This window comes from Sarcophilus harrisii, chromosome 6 (genome assembly GCF_902635505.1).
Source record: "Sarcophilus harrisii chromosome 6, mSarHar1.11, whole genome shotgun sequence".
Taxonomy (NCBI): Eukaryota; Metazoa; Chordata; class Mammalia; order Dasyuromorphia; family Dasyuridae; genus Sarcophilus; species Sarcophilus harrisii.
The window spans coordinates 85,400,861-85,425,276 of record NC_045431.1 but is presented as its reverse complement, the minus strand read 5'-3'; the positions used below and the strand labels follow the sequence as shown (position 1 = coordinate 85,425,276).

Genomic DNA, 24,416 nt, shown 5'->3' with positions numbered 1-24,416 from the left:
AGGAGTAGTCCTTTAAACCAAAATACTTCCTTCCTGAAAGAAGGAATGATCTTTATCTAGAGTAGAAGTAACCCCCAAGGCCAAGGGTTCCTTTTCACCACAGCAAAATATTTATTTGGCTCCAAAGCTGGGAATCTGAGAAGCTGAGTACAGGCTTTGGGAAACCAGAAGGTCTGTCTGATGGGCTCTTTCCCTTCTCTGGATATCAAAAAACCCAAGGAAGACCAGTGTGGGGATGATATTGTCAGCTTACTTCTCGAGAAAGGGACAGAAGGAGCGGTCAGTTCTACTACAGCAGAAGATCCAGAAGAGCCAAAAATGTAAAAATGGGAGTCGGGAGGGCTATCACTGCATCACCCACCTGCCAGGAATTCATTGGATCTCAGTGAGTGACAGTTAGGAAGAAACGGGCGCTGAATTTAGATCCAGGGTTCTTATCTGTTTTAACCAAATCTCTTGTTTCCTGGACCCCAGTTTCCTTCTTTGTTAAAAAGGTCTTGGACTATAATACCTGTAAGGGCTCATCAGATCTAAAACTCTAATCTTATGATTCTGAGATATTGATAATAACTTAAGAGGGCAACTCTACAATATAACTGCATTGACAGGAAAATAAAGATATTAAAACAAGCAAGTCAAAGTGTTTCATTTGTGTCATTTAAGTACATAAGGACTTTCTCAGACCCAGAGTTTTCCACTGGCTCTTCAAATTAAGCAGGTCTAAAATCTAAAGTCCAAAACTAAATTCCCCATCTTTTGCCTTCAGTCATCTACATATATGTAAGAGGGGTGTGCCATTTTCACAACTCAAAACAGTGATCATCTTTAACCCACTCAGTCATCAATCTTACATTGAAAAAACCTTCAAATATTTAGGAACTCCATTTTCATGAATACTATCCTGTCCTCTTTAGCTCTACCTTAATCAAGGCCCTGATCATCTCATGCCTAGGTTATTCCAACAGCTCTCTATTAAATTTCCTAGGCTCTGGCCTCTTATTTTCAATATATCCTGAATAAATAGTACTAGGCACTAGAATAATCTTACTAAAACATGAATTTTATCATAGAGCTCTTCTGCTCAAAAAAACATCAGTACCTTTCTTTGGCTAACCACATCAAATTCTAACCACTTGGCTTGGTTTTCAAGGCTTTCCACTCTGGCCTCATTAACTATTCTCTGCCCCTCTATTGTAATTCCCAATACAGACTCTTCACCTTAGTCATGGCAATCCTCACCATCAACTTCAAACTCATTCTGTTCCCCATACCTGGATGTTCTTCCTTTATCCTCTATCCGTCACACTCTTTAGAGTTGAGTTCAGGAACCAAATCCTCCATGAAGCCTGCCTTGATTCATCTGAATTCTTATAATATGAATAGTGTTTATATCCATTCAAATCCTATTCTAATGTATAAATATGGCTTGAAAGTGATGACGACTTTTCAAAGTCTAAGTCACAGGTCCTATCTAACAGCAAAGACTTCACGCACAATCTCTTAATAGCCTCTTGACTATAAAGTGACCAGTTTATTTAAGATCTGTTTCAGAAGGATGGGCTCTTTCCTCCTCAATAACTCTTGAGGCCTGTCTGCTAAGCTACAGGGCCTGTGACCTGGGTGGAAAGAATACTTCACCCATTCCATCACAGACCCTTGATGTACCAAACAATTTTGCCAACTGTTTCCTACGGGTCCCTGCTCCCAGCTCAGCTGTAAGTCTTTTGAGACGAGCCAAAGCAGGCAATCAGAGCAACACCTAACTGATTACAGAGATGGCCAAAGAACAAAAGGAGTTCCACAAAAGCCAGATGAGTACTGTGTACCTGAGCTGCTGATTCCTCCATCTTCCGGACTGCTTTAGAGTCAAACAAGACTTGTCGGCCCCTCCTTTCACAATCCTGGTAAACAATCAGGCGGATCTCCTTCAAGTCAAACTCGGAACACGACCAGCTGGAAGAGAGAAGGCAGCAGAAGGTACTTAGAGATCATGCTACACTTCAGACAGTGATGGACAAACACGCAGGGGGCACTTTCACCAAGGAGTAGGGTGGCTTACAGTGTCCTTCCGGCTCAGTAGCAGCGAGGTGAGGACGCGGCGTCACACATGGCCTACGTCAGAGAAGCATGGGCCTCAGAAGCCAAACAGTCCAAGCCTTACTTAAAGATAAGGAAACTGAGGCCCAGGCAGGTTAAGGGGCTTGCCCAGAATCAAGACAACTAGTGAGTATCTGTGGACTTGAATCTATGTCTCTTCTGTTCCAAAACCAGTGCCCTATCCACTCCACCAGGAAGCTTCCTAAAGACACCAGGCAAAATCCAAGAACCAAAAAGCTGATCAACTGGAAATGGAAAAGATACTGCCCATCTCTGTTTCCAGGCTCCATGTCCCTGGGTGCTAGACAATCTTGAGAGAAAATGAAACAGCTCCCACCATGGGGCAATGAGCACCAAGGGAGTTAGAATCCACCTCTTGAGGAAAAAGGAGTGCTCTACTCAGACATGAAGAATGATGGGGAGGGAACATATCCTACCCCCCAAACATGGTGACCTCTGGACAAGTAAATATGTTATTAGAAGGCATTTTCTTCATTCATATAGACATTAGTATAGTAGTGTTCATTAGTGTGAGGCCAATACATGAGTTATTTTGTGATCCAAAAAGAAGACCAAGAAAGGAAAGCTATAAAGAAAAGATTATTTACAATCATTCTGGAGCAATGATATTTCAACAAGGAAACTTTGTAGACATATGTTGTTATAATGGTATGAAAGCTGAGGCAAAGGATGAAAGATATAATCAAGATGTATTGATTATACACACTATATATATTATACAATTGAAGATGAAAGATGTAAGCAAGACTTTTTCATTATCAGGGTTTTGTGGTTCAACCTTTGATAATCAAACTTTACTGAAGTAAACAATTCTTTTTAAAAAGGTCTAATGTTAATATTTTTTTTTTTATTTAATAGCCTTTAATTTACAGGATATATACATGGGTAACTTTACAGCATTAACAATTGCCAAACCTCTTGTTCCAATTTTTCACCTCTTACCCCCCCCACCCCCTCCCCTAGATGGCAGGATGACCAGTAGATGTTAAATATATTAAAATATAACTTAGATACACAATAAGTATACATGACCAAATCATTATTTTGCTGTACAAAAAGAATCAGACTCTGAAATATTGTACAATTAGCTTGTGAAGGAAATCAAAGATGCAGGTGTGCATAAATATAGGGACTGGGAATTCAATGTAATGGTTTTTAGTCATCTCCCAGAGTTCTTTTTCTGGGTATAGTTAGTTCAGTTCATTACTGCTCCATTAGAAATGATTTGGTTGATCTTGTTGCTGAGGATGGCCTGATCCATCAGGACTAGTCATCATCTAGTATTGTTGTTGAAGTATATAATGATCTCCTGGTCCTGCTCATTTCACTCAGCATCAGTTCGTGTAAGTCTCTCCAGGCCTTTCTGAAATCATCCTGTTGGTCATTTCTTACAGAACAGTAATATTCCATAATTTTCATATACCACAATTTATTCAGCCATTCTCCAACTGATGGACATCCATTCAGTTTCCAGTTTCTAGCCACTACAAAAAGGGCTGCCACAAACATTCGTGCACATACAGGTCCCTTTCCCTTCTTTATAATCTCTTTGGGATATAATCCCAGTAGTAACACTGCTGGATCAAAGGGTATGCACTAATGTTAATATTTTTGTATAACTTATTAAAATATTCTTAATGAAAATGTACACATTGTGAAAATAATCTAACAATGATGCCTTTGGTCCAAAAAGTCCATGTGAGCATGTCATACTCTCCAATTTTAAATTTATTTTTATACAACCAATGTTGGGTCCTCCAAGCAGCCAGAGTTTTCAGGGACAAGTGATTGATGGCAAGTTTCTTGAAGATGCCCTTTGACATAAAACCAAATTTAATATTCACCAATATCAGCCTTTAGTGAAGAAAACCAATTCTAACTGACAAGGTACAAGAGAGAAGGGCTAAAAAAAGTGTAGCTGAAGGAATCACAAATTTGCCTTAAAAGGGCAAGCAAAGCACTAGGGCCTAGAGGGCCAGCCTTCAGAAAAGAATGACCTGGTTTCAAGTCTCCCCTCTGTCTCACAGACACAAGCTCTGCAAGAATGGACAAGTCACTGGGTTTACATAGATACATGGACAGCCTAGAAGGCAATTATGCAGATAATTTAAGCCAAAAAAAAAAAAAAAAAAAAAAAGCCAATATCTCAAATGAAGGGTTTTTGTTTTTTTTTTTTTTTAAACCTAATTTATCTAGATAAATTCTTCACTCTAAGCTTCACCTGTAGTGGCTGCTGAACACCAGTGTTAATCCTAATAACACAGGAGAATGTAATCTGCAGAGCAGGGCCTGTTCCCTCTATTATGAAGGAGGAGGGGTGTCCCTGTATGCCTAGCACTTACCACAGTGGCTGATATACAATAGGGATCTAATAAATGTTCACCAAATTAAATTGTTTTAGAGTACATATGATGGGAGGAAACATAAGCAGGAGACAGAGGATTTCAATGTTAAAATCCTTTGTAGTTCAAATTCCAATAATCCTTAAAAAACCCACCAAACAGCCCATAAGAATTTGAAAATTCTAATCCCAGAGCAAATTCCTTTAAGCACCTTGAGGGCAGAGACTATTATTTTGTTTCTGCTTCCCCAGCATTTAGTGCCTGGCCCCTGGCAGAAGTCTAATAAATGCTTGAGTCAAACATCTTATTAAATGCTTCAGGTGCCATTCTTGCACAAATCCTTCCCAAACTGTTTCACAAAAAAAATGCTAGGCATCTCTCCAGGCTCTGGATCTCTAAACATTCCTCAGATAGCAAGGATGATCCCTCCAGCTTGCTCTACCTTCTTCCTAGGTCAGGCTCTGATCTAAGGGACCTTTTCTATCACTTCTCTTGTGCAGTTAATTCCTGGCTGGTAACCTGTTGTGGCTCCCAAGCCCACCCTACATGTCTCTCACCCCTCTGAGAGCTTCTCAATTCTAATTCTTTGAAAAAGACTATAATATTCCATGATTCACAGCATCACTAGCAAAATACTGATGTCACAAAGACGGGTTTCTCTTCAGGACAAGTTTAGGGCCACTGAAAGCACTGCACAATTTCCCCTAAAACTTTTTCTTCTTCTGTATAAATAATGTATTTATAATCATATTCCTTTAGTTATTTCTCCCAGTTCCTTTCTAGTTGATAGAAAATATGTAGGTGTTCCTCCCTTCCCACCGCTTAGCTGTGGTTATCAATAGCAACAGATACCTTTCATATGACCTCAGTAATTCCAATAAAATCTGTGTGTGTGTGTGTGTGTGTGTGGTGGTGGTGGTGGTGGTGGGGGGGTGTTACTCACACTTCTTTGATGGTTCTTAAAAAGTTGGGGAAAAGAAAGGTCAAAGAAAAGGGGACAAATTATGTTCCAGGCTACAAGATACAGGTTCAAAGGCTCTGTGAGCACTTTCTCAGGTTTAATTTTTCCAAGCATTTATTATTCTCTCCTTCATATCATCACACCCATTGAACCAAAATAAATAAATAAATGAATATTTAAAAGAAATATGCATATTTCAACAAATAAATTCCCACTTTGTATCTGTCCCCAAAAAACTATCATTCTGTATTTTAAGCTCATCATTTCTCTGGCATTCCTCTCTGAGGAATGTCCCTCATCTTCAGTCTCAACTCACTATATCACTGCATGAGCTTTAAAGTCTTTTAAATGTGTTTTTATTCATAATGTTACTGTTATATAAACTGTTCTAATTCTCCTTACTTCACCATCTTGGTACACAGAGGTCTTCCCAGTTCCTTTGGAACTATCCATTTCATCATTTCTTATGATGCAATAATATTTCATTACAATCACATTCCTCAATTTGTTGTTATTCTTCAGTGTGTGAGTACCATTTTAATTTCCCACTTTTAGCTCCTATGAAAAGAACTCCTATAAATATTTTCATACATATGAGTACTTCTCCTCTTTCTTTGATTTTTCTGGGATATAGATCCAGCAATGTCATAAATTGCTCAAGGGTATATATGCATAAGTCAGTGGCTTTTTGGGCATTATTCCAAATAGCTTTCCAGAATGGCTAGAACAACTTTATGAGCGCTTTGTCCCTACATTTCGCTCCTGGTTAAGGAACTTATTAGTTTTGACAGAGAACAGTTAAATAAATATGATCATAAAAATTATTTTAATTTCTTTTTGCTAATAAAACAGATCCAACAGGGGGAAAAACACTTTTGAAAACAGATAAATGCTTATTATTGGAGGGCAAGGATATTTCTTTTTAATAAATGTTTTGCTGATTCTTAAAAAAAAAAAATCTTTTTTAGTATGTAATGACTCCTCCTTGACCCATCTATAGAATCTCTTCAGGGTAATAAAAAAGTTAGTAAATCAAAAAAATGGCCTTGTCCAACAATCTAAGTTTTATTCCAAATCTATAATCCATTTCTCTCTGCTGCCAGGGGATGGTAGGTTTTACATCTTGAGTTCTCTTTAGGTAGAACAGTAAAATTGCATTAATTAAAGTTCTAAAATCTTTTAAGGTAGTTTTTCACTTTATCATGATCATTATGTAAATGATTCTCCTAGCTCTCTTTACTTTTCATCAGTTCATAATTTTTCAAGTTTCTCTGAATTAATTATGTTTTTTTTTAAAGGCATATGCTGCAATATTAGTATTTGGTTAATTCATATAGGACAATCTGCATAGTTCCTCTCAAATCAAAAGGCACCTACTTTGATATTACAAAAATTAGAGCTACAAAATGTTTTTATATACATGAGACTTTTTATCTTTAGTTTCTTTAGGAAATATACCTAATTAATAGTATTGGAGGATAGTTACATTTATATAGTGTCTGCTATGTGTCAGGTACTGTGCTCATTATAGATGCCGAATCTGATTCTTACAACAACCCTAAGAAGTAAATGATGTTATCTCCATTCTCAGAAGAGGAAATTGAGACAAATAGAGGTAAGTGATTTCACACAACTGGTGGGTATCTGAGACTGGATTTGAACTCTCAAGTCTTCCTCTACCCACTGCACAAATTAACTGCAGCGCCATCACTGACTCAAAGGACATGAATTAATTTTTCCCCTACTACAATTAAAAATTATTTTCCAGCAGCACCAGTTCATAGTTCTACTAGCAATGTAAAATGTAACAATACTCCAATCTTTCCACAATCCCTCCAACATTAACAATTTAGTCTTTTATCATTTTCTTTTTTTACCAGTTTGTAAGTATGGAGGAAAACTTCAGTTTTTTTTAAATGTACATTTCTCATTATTTAGTGACTTGGGGCACTTTTTTTTTTTTTTAAAACAATAGTTGATAGTTTACATTTCTTCTTTTGAAACTTGCTGGGATATTTGATGGTGAATTATATTTCCAATTTGTGGGCAGATATGGAGAATGGCAGATGTGAAATAAGAAGCTGAAAAATCCCAAGGAGATCATAAAGAAGGGAAAGGGACCAACATGTGCAAAAATGCCTGTGGCAGCCCTTTTTGTAGTGGTCAATTAGAGAATGCTGAATAATTTATTGTTCTATAAGAAACGATCAGCAGGATGATTTGAGAGAGGCCTAGAGAGACTTACATGAACTGATGCTAAGTGAAATGAACAGAACCAGGAGATTATACATGGCAGCAAGAAGATTATATGATGATCAATTCTGATGGATGTGGTTCTTCTCAACAATGAAATGATTCAGGCCAGTTCTAATGATCTTGTGATGAAGAGAGCCATCTACACCCAGAGAGGACTGTGGGAACTGAGTGTGGATCATAACACAGCATTTTCACTCTTTTTGTTGTTGTTTGCTTGCACTTATTTTCTTTCTAATTTTTTTCCTTTTTGATGTGATTTTTCTTGTGCAGCAAGATAATTCTATAACATGTATACATAAATTAGATTTAACATATATATTTTTAAACATGTTTAACATATATTTGATTATTTGCTATCTAGGGGAGGGGTTGGGGGGAAGGAGGGAGAAATTTGGAACACAAGGTTTTGCAAGGCTTCATGTTAAAAAATTACCATGCATATATTTTGAAAATAAAAAGCTTTAACAAAATAAAATAAAACAATAAAAAAAGAAGCATATATTTTCGTTCAGATATGGACAGAGTATTGATTCAGTTTGCTTACTAAAATTATTTGTTATAAAGAAAAACTCTGTCTGGAGCTTGGAGTCACTTTCAAGTGACAGTGATGCTCAAAAAAAAAAAAAAAAAAAAAAAAAAAAAATCCAGTAAGCAAGTTCCAAAAGAAAGAATGTTGGATCTTTGAATCAGGGGATCTTAGAGTATAAATGATCTTAGGCAAGTCATTAAACTTCCAGAGCTATAAATGAAAGAAATTGGACTAAATGATCTATAAGTGGCCTTTCAGCTCTAAATCCATATTCTTTATGGAAAAAATTCTATAATACTTTTTTTTTTAAAGAAAAAAACCTGCCTGTTCATATCCTTTACCCAGTGTTTTTGGACTCAAATATTTATACTGGTTGCTTATTTGTCATGGATTCTGCATGCAATTTTATACAACTTATTTATAAATTTATACATTTGATTTATCAACCAAAAGTAGAATGAGGGAATACTATCAAGAAAATGTATGAATTTTTTTATGTGGTTACTGTGCTGGTTATCCCCAAAGTTGCAGTGATGCCTTCAAACTATAATATCACTTAGCACGGTGCCTACCATATAATAGGTACTTAATAAATGTTGATTGATCAATTGATTTTAACAAGACCCAAGATAATAGTGAATTCTGTTTAAAAATTTATGGGACAATCATATGTGGGAATCCACAGGATAGAAGGCATGCCTGGTTATGACCTGAAAAATGGAACAAATAACTCACATGCACTAAATCACAGGTACATTTAAATACAACTAGGTGGGTGGGTGGATAGGCCTGTTAATACTTTACCCTCCTGTACCATTTATATTCTTGAAAACATACAAAAGCATCTTACTTGAAAATACTTTCAGCTTCCCAAAAATATGCTCACATTAATTTCTAGGTTGCCAAAGTATTCTACCCCATCAACCTCAAGGCAAAGACCATTGTCTTTTGGGATTGTGCAGAGCAAGAGAAGGTTGCTTTAACAATTATAAAGGAATCACCATCAGTAAGTAGCTAAACTTCAACCAAATAACTGAAATACATTTTTGAAGCAATCTAAGATCTTACTGGGGGAAATCGAAAATAATGCATTTCAATAAGACTCCCTTGGCAATGTGTAAGCTCTTGTTCCAGGCCCCTCACAGGGTACAGCTATTTATTCACTCAATTTAACAAATGCACTAACAACTATCAAGGCAGGATAATTTTTCACAAGGTACTTTCAAGCTCACTGATTTGCTGGGCAAGCAGACTATTCTCTTACTGATGAAAGCCTGTCTTTTCCAAGTGTTGTGGGTTTTCCCTTGGAGGGGATGAGGTGGGGGGGAAAATGGGGAGAAACCCATTATTTTCAGTTCCCATTTTTAGATCTACCACATGTACAACTCAGAATTCTCTAAAAGTTCATAACCTCGGATGCAAGTTAGATTTCCTAATTCCACTTAAATGTTAATTTCTCTCTTCCTTTCTTCATTCTAACACAAAGAAGTACTGTCACTTCTAAACCTGAATTGTAACCAACAGTCAACCATGAAATGCTTCCTTAGCTAGGCAGAAGATGGTCCTTTAAAGGACTGGAATGTTATCATTGTCTCTAAGCAAATGAAAAGAGTTCAAAATGTGGTCAGGGCTTTCTGCAGCTAGTGGAAAAGTATGCATTTTCTGTCCCCTTTTAGCAAGATCCACTGTTCACTCTTCTACAAACAACCATAGTTTTACATTTTTCTAGTTATCAGAATTATAGAAATTTTTTTAATGTGATCATAAGTGATATCTATTAAAGCTTCAGATACAAAACTCAATAAGCCTCAAGAGAACTCTAGAAGTGTTGATATTATTTCTCAGAAATGTGCTAAGATTTGCCCTTTGTCATACTCTAGTAAGCAACCAGAGATCTTTCTGGCTTTAGTTGCTATTGCTACTTTTAAAGAGACCTTTAAAAGAGATAGAGTAGTAAAATTATATTTTCCTCTAACTATATAGCAGCAGTAGGCAGGGGTCAGAGGACCCAAGCTATAATTGCACCTCTGATGCATACTACCAGGGAGACATTGGATAAGTAGTTCAACCTTGCTGTAAACTGAGAAGGCTGCCCGAAGTCTCCAGTTTTTCATCCATCTGTGGCATATTTTCTTCTCAGATGGAAGAGTAGTGTTAAAATTCAGCCTCAAACACTTGTTAGCTGTGGGACCCCTAGTCAATCTTTTCATCTCTCTCTCTTACTTTCTTCAACTGTAAAGTGGGGGTCATAATACCACATCATCAAGAGATAATATTTGTAAAGCACTTAGCACAATGACTAGTACACAGCAGACACTTAAGAAATACAGTCCTTCCTTCCTTCCTGTCAAGAAATTAAACTGATAAACCACAACTCTCTCTAGATTTTTTTCTTTATGGATCTGGTTCCAGATGACCTTGGAATTTCTGAAATCAAATATCACGTAAAGGAAGCCAGCAGCAATTCTGATCACAGAAGGCTGCTGGATTTTGTGGAAAGAAGGCCAAATCTGGAAGCCAAGGACCTGAATTCTGGCTCTGCTATTTATTGCCTTGTGACCTAGTACATGCTGCTGAACTTGTATGGACCTGTTTTTCAATTGTAAAATGAAGGGGTTAAACAAGATAACCTATCTCTAAGTCCCTTTCCTCTTTAAATTCATGATTCTATTCTTATTACAGCTGGAAAGACAAAAAAGGGTAAATGTTTTTAATTTGTTAAAGGTTTCCTTATTTAATGTGTTAAAAGCATTAAAAGTATTTTATCTGCACCTAATTTGTACCCTGGACACACATTTGGGATCCCAAAATGGTTCCCACATTCATGGAATCATTTCTTTCCCCTTCTATGTACTTAACAAACCATGTGAGTGAAGAAAACAGCTGAGAGGTGTGTCTAAGAAAGTCATCCTAAAACTGTTGACTTTAGATACCAAAAGCCAAGAAGAGCTGAAGTCAAACTGAATTGGCAACCATGTGACTTGATCAAACAGATTAACCTAGACCAGAGCTCGGAAGTGCAGGTTCCTGTCAATAATTCACTTCTGCTGCCCAGTTTCTGGCCCTGGTAGGAAGAGAGCTCACAGAAATCCTGCCCCACGAGGAGAATTGCTGAATAAAGTCTATGGAGCCACAAGGACCAGAACCAAGGAGGCAACTTCAGAGGAATAGCAATCAATTGGTTCAATTAGAATGAATCAAGAGACATTCATTCATTCATAGAAAGTGCCACTCCTATCAAGTGCCACTCTTATCCCAAGGGCTCAGCTTTGAGAATGCCACCAAGAGAATCATTTTTTTCTCAAAGAAATTATTAAAAGAAAGGCAGTGAAGGGCAATATAAAAATACAGTTGATTAAAAGTTTCCTAAAGAATTACTGGACAAAATGAAACTGAGGAAAAGAAGCTCATGAAAAGTTTAAAAATTCTAAAAAGGGATGGAACCCGTGATTTCTTTGGAATTCAGTTTCCCCAAATTAACAGAATAAGGACTTTCCATATTAGGAAAAACTGATAAATTACCTAAATTCATTTGTGATAAAACCAAAAGAAACTAAGATGCAGAAATTAAGAGGTTTTCTGCCCTATTCTACTAAAGCATTGCAGATGAACCCAATAAATCATTCTACAGAGAACTTTTGGAATTATGCAAAGAAAGTCACTATAAAGTCTATGCTGAGAGTAAATCAGAGATTCTACTGCTAAGCAAGCATATAGCTCAAGGAAAACAGATGGCTCTATAAACACCAAAATATCAGCCCTTGTAGGAATAAGAACAAGAAAGTAGAAGTTAAGCCTCATCATCAACTGGAGAATGGTTGAACATAGGTATTTGTACTCTAATATTACTGTACTGTAGAAAGCAATGAGCATGATGAATATAGAGAAGCATGGAAATACTTTACATAAACTGGTTCAAAGTTTGGGAAGCTAAGTCAAGAAAACAACATACATAATGACTACTGTAGTGTAAATAAAAAGAACAAGAAAACCATTTAAACTGAATACTATGAAATTACAAAGACTAAGCTTGGTCCCAAAGAAAAGATATGAGAAGATGAACCTTCCCCTGCTTTTTTGGCAGAGGTAGGGGCCGTAAATTCAGAATACTGCCTGCAATATCGGATTTTTTAAAAAAATGTTGGTTAGTTTTGCAGAGCTTTTTTTTTCTCCTTTTCTCTTTTTTTCCCCCCTTCTTTATTATAAATGATGGCTCTCCACGAGGATAAATGGGGAGGAATACAGTGGGAAAGATGAATGCTATAAAAGCAAAATCAATAAAATTTATTCTAAATGTTTAAAAATAAGATTTACCCAAGGTCCCATATTTAGTTCATGCCCGAATCAAGACTAAAACTCAGATCTTCTAATGCTTTCATTTCAATGTCTTCCCTCACATTGCTTTCCTCCTTAGGAGAAATAAAAATCATAGTAAAAGTAGATTATCAACATGAATATACAAAAGCTTTTTCCTAATATATCACATTGTTGATCAAACAAAAATTATTTAATAAACATTTATTAAATGCTTTCTATATACCAAGTACAAACACTAGAGAAGCAGTTCCTGACCTTTATAAGTCCCCAAGATTGCCTTTCTCCTCAAATTTTCTTATAGCTCCCAAGGTATTTTATTTGGATTTCTCCTTTAATCTTATTTTATTTGTATAAGGGACCTATCCTCTGTCAGATTATAAATTCCTAAGGAGGAGAGACTGAGTTATATTTGATTTTGTATTTATCTATCACAGGACTCTGAATGTATTACGGATCAAACAGGTGTAGTTACCACTGCTTTCTTCCCCCAGATTACTTTATACATATTTTAATATTTGCACACACACACATATGTATATGTAGGTATGCATATGTATGTATATACACACATGCATCTTATTTCCTCTCTAATAGACCATGGGCTCCCAGAAGTCAAGGTCTGTTCTGTTTTATGTGTCCCCAGTGCTTTGTACAGATCAAATCCTTAATAAAATCCAATAGACAGATTTATTGAACAATAAATATAAAGATGCTGTTTAATAAGTAAAATAAAATAAATCCTGTTAACTGCAACAGAATATGGATGGGGTTTGTATAGGATTAGATTTGGGTGCTCAGACATCTGGGCTAGGCCCCTCATTTTAAAGGTAAGGAATAAGAGGCCCAAAGAAAGGAAATAACTCGACCAAAGCCCCACCAAAAATAAATGGCAGAGGGAGAATTTGAATCTGGGTCTTCTGACCACAAAATCCAAGGCTTTGAATAGCAGTGTCTCCAGCCCCAGTTCTCTCTACATTACAATTCTCTACTTGAGTAAATACTAAGTGCATTTCACCACACAATTCCCATCAAATTCCCTGTGCAGATCTCCATCCTTCCTATGTCCCAATCTCTAATTATGGAGCAAGTTACAGACAATTTTGGTTCTGAGTCTGGTTTACAATTAAGTCCTTGAGAGGAAAACAAGCAAAATACACTAACCAAAAATAACAAATATTTTGGCTTTATATGAGCACCATCAAATGTCAATCATTCAAGAGAAGTTGATCTTGGGTGCTGAACTTTTATTCAGAAATCATGTAACCCACCTAAGAGGAGCTAGATCATCTCCTTTCTTTTCTTCTCCTGTTACACCACCCCTTCTAGTTGGCCATTTTATTTTTTATTAGATCCACGTCTGGATTATCATCATTATTGATACCAATAACAATAATGCTCTACTGTTCACATCACTTAAGATCCCCATTCTAAGCCTTAAAGGCTCTTTATTGGTCATCTCTTCAAAGTTCTCATTTTACTGATGAAGAAGGAAACTGGAGCAAAAGAAAGTAAAGTGAACCTCCCCCCCAAGGTCACACACACAGTAAAATCAATGTCAGAATTTACACTCAGGCCCTAACTCTCCAAGGAGCATTCCTTCCTGCTTCCTGTCATTTGTTCCTGTGCTTATTGTTTTCATTTAAGGGCAAGAAGGAAAGGAAAGGAATTGATGCTCAAGGGAGCAAAAAGAGTTATTGGGTGCTGTCTTAAAACATATACATAAGCTATTGGCGAAGATAAAGTTTCCCAGGTTTCTCCTTCCATATTCTCATCTATTATTATATGCTTCCATCCAAAATCTATTTATTACATGGTATATAACACACTTGGGCTGGAGGTTCATGCTAACTGAATTTTTGGCTCCTCAAAGGGATCCCCCCAACTGTAATGCCTCTATGACCTCTCAGTTTCCTAAAATGTGACACAGGAACTACTTCCCCTCTAGGATCTGGCTTCTTGAAGGGTCCTGGCAACAGCTGTTCTATCCCCTTGCTCTGTTCCCCAATCACAGGACCTAGAACTGGGAAGGTTACTGCTGGAGTTCTGAACGTCAACAAGAGAAGGGACTAGAGGATGGCCTAAAATCATATGACCTTATGATCAAAATAGCAGTGTTGGGTGAAATGCTTTCCTCAGTATCTGATGACCACTGCTTAATCTATACATTCCTAATCAGAATATCTCAGTCTAATTTCCCAGATAGAAAAACTCCAAAAAGAAGAAAGAGACTCTCAATTAATCTTTAATGGTCTCAGAAGAAAAGAAATTATGTCAACCACTAGCTTTCCCTCCCCCCTCCCACCCCAACATATCCCTCCTAGAAATCAGAGCAGAAATAGCATGTAATGATTTCTTAGTACTATTTGCCTGCAGCAGAACATTATTCTCTATCAAAGTTATTAGGGATAAAAAGCATGTACAGCAGAAAGAACAATGGATTTGAAGGCCCGTGGCTCAGGGTTGGGAGACTTCCAAAGGTCCTTCTAGCTTTTTGAACTCCTGAGATACATTTGGGATCCTGTGAGAGGTGATACAAGGTGCAGGAAGCAAGTAATGCTAAACAACTCAAAAAACAGCTCCCTGCTAGAGGAGTGGTGACAAAACCTAAATTAAAGTGAGGGCTCCAGGTTCTCACCACCCATCAGAATGGTGTCCTGGTATCGTTGCAGGGGTGAAGCTCTAAGAGGACCCTCCCTGTGAAGAGGAACCATTTTTCAGTCAGTCCTTTTAACTACAGGGCTGTTATCACTCCGTAGTAGCTAGTACCAGAAGTGAGTAACAAAAAGCTTAGGAGTAAACTAGAAGGCTAGAGAGTACTTCCAAAAAAATTCACACATTCTCTTTTCAGAAAGGAAACTCAATCCCCTTCCTCCTCATCAACAAAAATTAAGAGGATTCTATCATCACCTAGCACAGTCTTAGCACATAGTAGACCCTTAATACAGCCTTTTTTATTGCCTGATTCCTAGTTAGAAAACTCAAGTCACAGCTTAGAAACAATACACTTTCAACTGCCCAATACACTTAATTAAGTTCAGTCTTTCTTTGATGCCCTCCAATGAAATTAAGTTTCCAAACCTGTTGTGGAATCCTCCTGCTGCTGCTGCAGAATGAACAGTCTCCCTTCCTACTCTCTTAAGTCTCAGGGGCTTTTTGCCCCAGAGGGTCTTGGCTTGGGACGTCTTTCCAGGACCAGCAACAGGTTCACTCCCACATCTGGCAGCATCTGGCTGGGCCCCTGCCCGGTCTGTGGTCCTTGGAGTGCCACCGCACATCTCTGAGCTGCTTAACCACTCTTCCAGGCTCTCTAGACCATCCACACGGACTCAAGACACAAATTCTGAGCTCTTCTGCCATTCAAATGATGGCCTTAGTCACAGGGACAACTCCCAACCACCACTTCCCTTCCTGCCCCCACAGAATAGTCCTGCTGCAAGATTCTTGGCAGCAGTTTGCTAAATTTATTTTTTAAGAAGGAAAAAAAAAAAAAGAGAGAAACAGCATTTATACAAATTCTATACATCAAGCCAATACTTTAAAAAGTCAACCTCATCCCGCATGTTAAACGTAGACTAAGAAATCCTGCTTGAACTTAAAAAAAAAAAAAAAAAGAAAAGAAAAAGAAAAAGAAAAAGAAAAAAAAAAAAAAAAAAAGCACAACTTCCCACTTTTGTTCTGAAAGCATGTAGCCCCGGCTAAGGGGAGGAGGCAGAACACTCCTGGCTCAGCAGCTCTCAGACTCACCAGGGTTCCCCAGTAGGAGATTAGCTAGTAGCCAATTAATTCGTCACAAGACCTATTCATATGGCTCAATGCAGAAGCGGTGACTGGCCCTGTGCTGCAAGGTTGCTCTGACATTGGCCACAACAATCTCTTAATGACTCTCATGTGAGCAAGTGTCATCTGACAGGTCAGGCTTAGCAACCTTGCAAAATTCTCCCCTTGGCGAGCTCCAGTGGTCACCCAGATCCCAGGGTCGTCAGCCTAGAGAACAAGGAAGGGCACTTTTATTACAAAACAAAGGGGTGGGTGCTGGTCCTGTCCAGCAAAACCAGACCGGAGGGAACTAGGAGGAAGACCTGAGCTCAGCCACTAAGCCCATTCCTCCCTTCTCCAGACCAGGTAAGGGTCTGGGCTGGGGAATCCTGCCAGTCTCCATCTTGTACATGGAGCAGCTCCTTTGACTAGATCCCAAGCTCTTTGAGGGAAGGGACGATTTCATTCTTGCTCCAGCACCAAGCACAGTCCCCAGTACACAGTGACTTAATAAAATTTATAGAATTATAATTTTATATTTATTTATAGCTCATTTATAAAATTTATAGAATGGCTAATGAAGGAAGGAAACAAGAATTTATTTAGTGCTTATTATGTGCCCAGCACTGAGTTGTGCACTTTACTGATTACTGCTTCCATTTCAAAATTGAAGAAACTGAAGCAGACAGAGTGAATGACTTACTCCTGAATATATAGGTTAATAAATGCTCAATAGTGTCAATAATTATGAGTTAGTGATATATTACCTACTTCTGGGGCAAAACCAATTCTCATTCCTGGCAGACCATCTGCCTATTCAAGTCTAAGCTCAGATCCTATATTGATGTGGTTTTCTTCCCTCCTCCTTAGGATTCTGCTGCTTCATCTCAGGCACCAATCAGGTTGGTGAAGAAAAATTAACTACTGAATTTGACTTCTGACCTGGTGTTCATTTAGTAGGACAGTACTCAGCCTTGAACAAGTAATCACAGGCTAAGCTACAACAAAAGCTAATATTGGGGAGAGTTGATAATATCGATTAAAGGCTGATGTCATCAGTTTTTTGAGGCAAGAATAAAAATTAGACTAAAAAAAAAAAAAGAATAAAAATTAGATAAATCATAGGGATTCAAAGTGATCAAGGGAAAATAACCGTATAAAAATTAATTTTGGTTTCCATCTCACAATTCCTGAGATACACACACACACACACACACGTACATAAACATACACTCCTATATCTGATAGAAAAAAAAGAAGGAAACAAGCATTTGTTAAATGCCTATTATGAGTTAGTCATGTGTGCTAAGTACTTTTCAAATATTGGCTCATTTGGTCCTCACAATTCTGGAAGGTAGATGCTATTAATATCCCCACTTTAAAGTTAAGGAAACTGAGATATTAAATGACTTGGCCAGAGTCACAGCAGTATTTCAATAAGATTGAGCAGGTTATGTTTAAAACCCATTAAAATGAGGAGAGACTGGAGGCAGGAAGTGTTTTAAGTTTGCCCTTTTCTGGAAACAGCTCCTATTCTCTTTCCCATTTTCTAGATGCAATGTTGGGTCATCACAGAAAGGCCTGAAGATCTGGTCCAGTACTCTATCCCACAAAGAAGGAAGGCCCACACCTGAAGAGTCCCTCATTTTAAAACTGCAGACCTCACCAAGGCCTGGGGTGAGGCCTGTGAGTGAACCAAAGTCAGTGGGGTGAGAAAAGCCCAGGAGAAGATGGGAAGCCCAGATTCTCTGTCCCCCAAATGGGTCCCTCTCTCCACTGTACCCCAAGGCTTCTTGGTTAGTATTACAGGATTACGAGCAGAAGGGGTATTGAAGATCCTCCAACCCAACTACCTTATTGTGTGGTCAACAGTACAAAGCCTAGTTTGAAGCAGTCAAAAGCTGAAGCCAGTTTCTCAGAAGGCCTGTATTTGAGTTCCATTTTTAACATGGGAGTCATTAAAAAAAAAAAAAAAAAATAGAAGTTTGACTACATATTACAAGTCTCAATGAGAAGTAATGACAAGCAGAATGGGCAAAAATAAGAGTGGATATTTTGAATGAGATAAATGGGGTCTTTCTGTCATTGAAAAAGCAAAAAACAAACAAAATTAAAAACTGAAGTGGGAACCAGCAGCTTGACAAATGGCATTTGTACATTTCTACATTTTACATGTATTTTCATTTTCTAGGGATACAACTTTCTTCCAACTTTTCAAATCTGAAGATTACAAATAATTTTAAAAAGCCAATATTAACAGAATGTTATTACTGTGAACAACAACAACAAATAACTCATATGTATATGATACTTTAAGATTCATAGAGTACTCCAACCCTTACAACCACCTTCTGGGACAGGTAGTAAAAGAATTATGACCATTTTACAGATAAGGAAACTAAGTCTGAGAGAAGAGACTTACCCATGGTCATACAACTAGAACAAGTCTCTTAACTCCAAGTCTCAAGTTCTCTCTCTGTGTCTCTCTCTCTCTCTTTAAAAAGGGCAGAGACAAACAAATAAGAACTAAAGAAAGAACCAGTAAGTCAAGAGACTGATCAGTATAAGAACTGGGAAACCAAGGAAAAAAACCAGGGCCATTTCCAGAAAAGGGCACACTTTGAACACTTCCTGCCTTCAGTTCCTTCTTACCTCAATGTATTTTAAATACAACCTGCCTAATCTTTCTAAAATGCTACTTCCATTATGTCATGGCTTTGCTGAAAAATGGATCACCCATTTCTGGGTGAAAAATATCACCAACTATATCAAATGTAATGTTCCTTACTGGTATTCAAAGCCTTATATAATCCGGTTCCTCTCTAAAAGATTAACTTAATCTCCCTAGACTTTCCAATAAGAATTTTCTGACTCAGGCAAATCAAACCAGCCTATATTTTTTAAAGAATGTTTTCATTTTATTTTTACATGCAAAAACAATTTTAGCACTTTTAAAAAATAATTTCTAAGGTCCAAATTCCTTCCCTTTTTAATTTCCTGAGAATGTAAGCACTTTGATATAGATTATACATGTACAACCATGAATGCATATTTCCACATTAACCATTTTATAAAACAGAACACAGACACAAAAACAAACAAAACAAAACAAAAAAAAATGATTTTTTACAAGTTTAAAAAGTATGCTTTGACTTAAATTTAAAGTACCTCAATTCTTTTATTTTTCATCTTAAATCCTTCAGAACTATCTTGTATTATTGTATTGCTGAGAATAGCTAAGTGTTTCACAGTTCATTATTTGTACAAGACTGCTACTATGTACAATGATTTCCTCTGCTCACTTCATTTTGTATCAGTTCGTATATGTCTTCCCAGTCTTTTCTGAAACCATCTTGCTCATTATTTCTTATAACACAATAGACTTCTATTACAATCAAATACCGTAACTTGTTGAGCCATTCTCCCAATTGATGAGCATTCCCTCAATTTCTAATTCATTGTCACCACAAAAAGAGCAGCTATAAATAATTTTGTACATATAGGATTTTTTCTTTTTTCTTTGGGATATAGACCTAGTAGTGGTATTCTCATCTCTAAAATGGCTGGATAAGTTCACAACTCCACCAAGAGCGTGCATTAGTGTCTCAATTTTTCCACGTTACCTTCAAGTATGAATGTCTGACTGAAACAAGGATCATCATGAAATGCTGTCAGGGATTTAACTGTGGTAATCACCTCCCCCCACCCTCCTCCCAGAGGATGACAGCCTGGTGTGATAACAGCTACATATTTCTATAGCACTTTGAAACAGCAAAATGACTATACCTTGTTTGATGCACCGTTGTGAGGCAAGCACAGCAAAAGTATTACTCTCATTTTATAGAAGAAAAAATTGTGGTTCATTTGTCTGAGGGTGATGTGGTTAGGAAAAGCAAAATGAGGGTTAGAGCTACACACAGTACGCCACACCAGTACTCCTCTTCCAATGACCACATGGTAGACTATGGTACTGTACCCCTCTGCAGCCCCTGAATACCTGTCAGATTTATAATGTAAAAACTTTTTTTTTTTTTTAATCTAGAACTCTGATTTCTTCAATGTGGGGAATGTCTGGCATGAAAGCTCATCTGTAATTGGCACACTCAGTGAGCTGCCTTGTTCACAAGATCACTTTAGCAATATGGGTCTGAAGGCGAGGTGTACTTTCTCAACTTTCCTTTGAGGACCAAATAGTAATTATCCTGTCCTTTCCGTTTTCATTGTAACTATTGGGTATAGTGTTTCCCTGACTGCTCACTTTGCTCTTCATCAGTTTGTACATGTCTTCTTCCAGTTTCCCTGAATTCTAAATATTCTTTGTTTCTTATAGTTCAGGGGGAGTTTATTATGCTCCCCTACCATTTGTTTACTACTTACCCAAATAAAGAACTTCTCTCTTATTTTCCAGTTCTTTAGCACTTCAGAAAGTGTTGCTAATATTTTGGTAAACAGAACTTTCTTTCCAACTTCACTTTCTTTGCCTAGCACAGGAATTATTAGGGTTGAATATATTTTAGTTCCTCCTCTCCAACATTGTTAACTATTTTCTCTCTCATTCTCAATACCTTATCACAACCTGCCAAATCTTCCTTTGTGCTAACTTTCATATTGATCTCTTCCTTTGCCATGTGCCCGCTGCCATCATTCAGGCCCTCATCATTTTACACCTTGTGATGGCTAGTTGCCGTTCTCCCTGCCTCAACTCTCTCTCCATTACAATATCTCCTCCATTCAGCTCTTAAAACTATTTTCCTAAGATGTAGATCTGACCATGTTCTCTTTCTATCAATAAACTCTAGAGATAAATTTCAGGACCAAACATAAAATCCTCTGTGTGACATGCAAAGTCCTTCCTACTTGGCCCCCTCCTTACCTTTACAGTCTTATTAGACCTCACTACTCCTTATCACATATGATGTGTTTCAGTGACATTGGAGGATCTCCAGGATCTGGGAGATTTTCACTAATTCTCCCCTAACATCAGGAACACACTCTCTCTTTATCTCTGCCTCTTGGCTCCCTTGATTTCTTTCAGGGTCTAGCTAAAATCCAACCTCCTGCATTTTACTGCCTTTTCTCTGAGATTATCATCTTTAGTTTAGTGTGTGTGTGTGTGTGTGTGTGTGTGTGTGTGTGTACAGCTCTTTGCATGCATCTCCTATTAGACTGTGTGATCTTTCAGAGCAGACTATTTTTGCCTATTCTGTTTTACAACTCTTATCATAATGCCTGGTTGTTATGAGCCAGAACTCTCATAATTGAAACAAGGATTCTTACAAGGTGCTAACTCAGTGGAATTGATAAGACAATGGTTTAGCATGGTGATTAATAGTTCTCTAGTTCAGTACACGTACTTAGTACTTGAATATAGTTCTACAAGATCCACACCTATGATGTAATTAAAATAGAGCATATAAAGCTCGGACAAACTCAGCCAGAGTGAGAACCAGAAAAGACAAGAGGACTGGAGGCCAGAGCTCAAGCTCTAGGAGCCAAGGAAAGACATTCACTCCACCTCACACCACTGTGGTGGCTGGCCCCCTGTACTTCCTCCACTGAAACCAAGGCTAGTCTGAAAGGCTCTTAAGAAAGCTGGCTCAGGCCCCCAGATAAGCAAACTAGATTGTGAAGGAGATAATGAAGGATTTGGACTTTAACACCTGGATATTCTCATGGTGATTACTCAGAAGGCTGGTCCAGAGACCTCCAGAAAACCAACAAGAACATTATACCTGGTATATAGCAGATGTTTAATAAATGCTTACTGATTTAACGTCAAGTCTTTATTATCTTTAATTAGGACTATAGCAATCCCCTTTGGAGTTTCTTCATTTCCTACATTCTGGCCAATGTCTAAATTCCTTAAACTCAGCATAGCAAGCAAGAATGGCCACTGGGGCATTCATTGATAAACTCTGTGATTGTTAGTCTACTTTTTTTCAGCCTCTCTCCTACTACTGCCTATGAATACACTATTCTCCAACCAATCCTGACTAATTACTGATCATTTCCTTCTACTCTCCACCTCCTTGTCTCCAACAAATCATATTTCTACCTTTCCATTTTCACACTGCAGAGACCTCTTCTGCTCATCTCAAAATCACAAGTGATTTCTTTCTTCTATCTGAACACTGAAGTTGTTTCGGCTTGTTATAGCACTTATGTAACTAGCTAATCCTAATTATATCTTCTCCAAGCTTTTGATTTACACCTCTAACTGCTTGAACGTTTCCAACTGAATTCTTTGCCAGACTCCCAAAACAATACATCTAAAACTAAACTCTAAATGTGCTCCTCATTCTAACTATTTTTTAATTAATGTGTTTTGGGGGAAAAAAAGAAGACACTTCCCAAATGACCCTATAAATTCCTCTACAAAATAGCAGTCAATCTAAAGACTTAGGAGAAAGAAAGCTGATGTTCTCTAATTGAATAGTGTGGTCCCAATACATCTGCTTCTCCTACATGTAGAGTTGGCTTTATCTCCATAGTTGGAGCCACTTAATATATGCTTTTACTCCACATCTGTTCCTAGCCATCATTCTATACCATGCCATAATTCCACTACACTGTATCATAATTTGTCTAGCTCTTCTCCAATCATTGACCACATCTTTTGTTTCTAGCTCTTTGTCATCACAAATAATGCTGCTATGAACATTTTTGCACATGTGGGACTTTTCTTGATGACAATAACCTCCTTGTCCTCCCAACTATTTCTGTTGGTGGCACCCCCATCCTGCCAGTCACCCAAGCTGAGAACTTTAAGAATCTAAAACAGAAAGCTGCTTTGGGGGATGGGGGTGCCATGGAGGGGAGCAGAAATCACTGGATCTACAATCAAAACACTTGGCTTTAAAACAAACATTTTCCCCCTTACTAGCTATGCAAACCTGGATATGTCACTTAATTTTTCTGGGCTTGTGAATGATTAAGAGACTGGTTCTTCTACTCTAATTCTACTCAAGTTTTCTGTTCAACTGTTTGAAAGGGAATGAGGGAAAAGATTCATTTTGTTCTGCTTGACCCCAGAGAGCAGAACCAAGAAGGGTAAAAGAAATAAAGAAGCACACAGTATCAGAAAAAAAAAAATTCCTAACAATTTAAGCTATTCAAAAGTGGAATGGGCCATCTCCAGAGGTGAACAAAACTCTTCTTTGGAAGGCTTTAAGAAGAGAGTGAAAACCTAGTATTTGAAATTTTACACAGGGAATTCTTTTTAGTTATAGGATGGACTAGAGAGATGGCCACTGGGGTTTCACTGAGTCCTCAAATTCTGTGACTTCATAGCTATTTGCCAGAACCACTATCATAACTTGCAACTTGAATTCTCTGCTTTCTGTCTCATTCTTTTGTAAATTAGTCAAATTAAAAATTTTCTGAAAGAAATCAGACAGTAAGGTGTCTTGAGAATAGAGGTCTTTCTAAAAGTCTCTATTCATGCCTATGTATGCACATGTGCATGTGTGTGTGTATATGTATGTCTGGGTATGAGATAACAAAGAACTGGATTGAGTGATAGCTAAACAAATTCAGTGCTGCACCAATTGGGCTGCACTAATACAAACAAAAATCATTCTACCTAAACTAATTTACAGATTTAACGTTATGCTAATCCAGATGACTGTAATGAAATATCACTGCTGTACAAAACAATGCCTAAAGAATTCAAAGCATGATAGGAAAACTTGCATGAACGGATGCAAAATGAAACAGAAGCAACAAAAACAACACACACAATGGCCCCGTATTATAAATTTAAAAAACCTAAATGAATAAATATGAATACTTTATATATATGTATGTGTGTGTATATCTATATATATCTCAAGAAGATTAACCCTGACCAAAAATAAAAGAGAAGAAAACGCACCTCTTCTTCTTTGTGAAGTGAGAGACTATTAATACAAAGCATTTACTATGGCATTTATTTGTCAAACTGCTTTTGCTATATTGCTTTTTCTCCTTTTTTCCCCCCTTCATTACAAGGGATGGCTCTCTGAGTGAGGGAAAGATGGAAGGGGAAATATTTTTGGAAATGAAGGTAGTATGAAAACAAAAATTAGCAATAAAAATTTAAAAGTAAATGAAAAAAGAGGGGATAGGTGTCTTTTAAAATCATTTCTAAATTTATTTT

General features: G+C 37.4%; 1 protein-coding gene across 3 annotated transcripts in view; it reads right to left on the bottom strand.

Moving 5' to 3' along the window:
- FNIP2 (folliculin interacting protein 2) overlaps window positions 1-24,416 on the bottom strand; it is a 130,485-nt gene that overhangs the window by 72,793 nt on the left and 33,276 nt on the right. For 2 of the 3 annotated variants that reach the window (XM_031944029.1, XM_031944030.1), the window contains exon 2: window positions 1,827-1,953. In XM_031944029.1, coding sequence (XP_031799889.1) covers window positions 1,827-1,953 — 127 coding nt within the window. Of the gene's footprint in view, window positions 1-1,826; window positions 1,954-15,601; window positions 15,973-24,416 lie in introns of those variants that run through there. The other variant, XM_031944031.1, reaches the window with a different exon arrangement.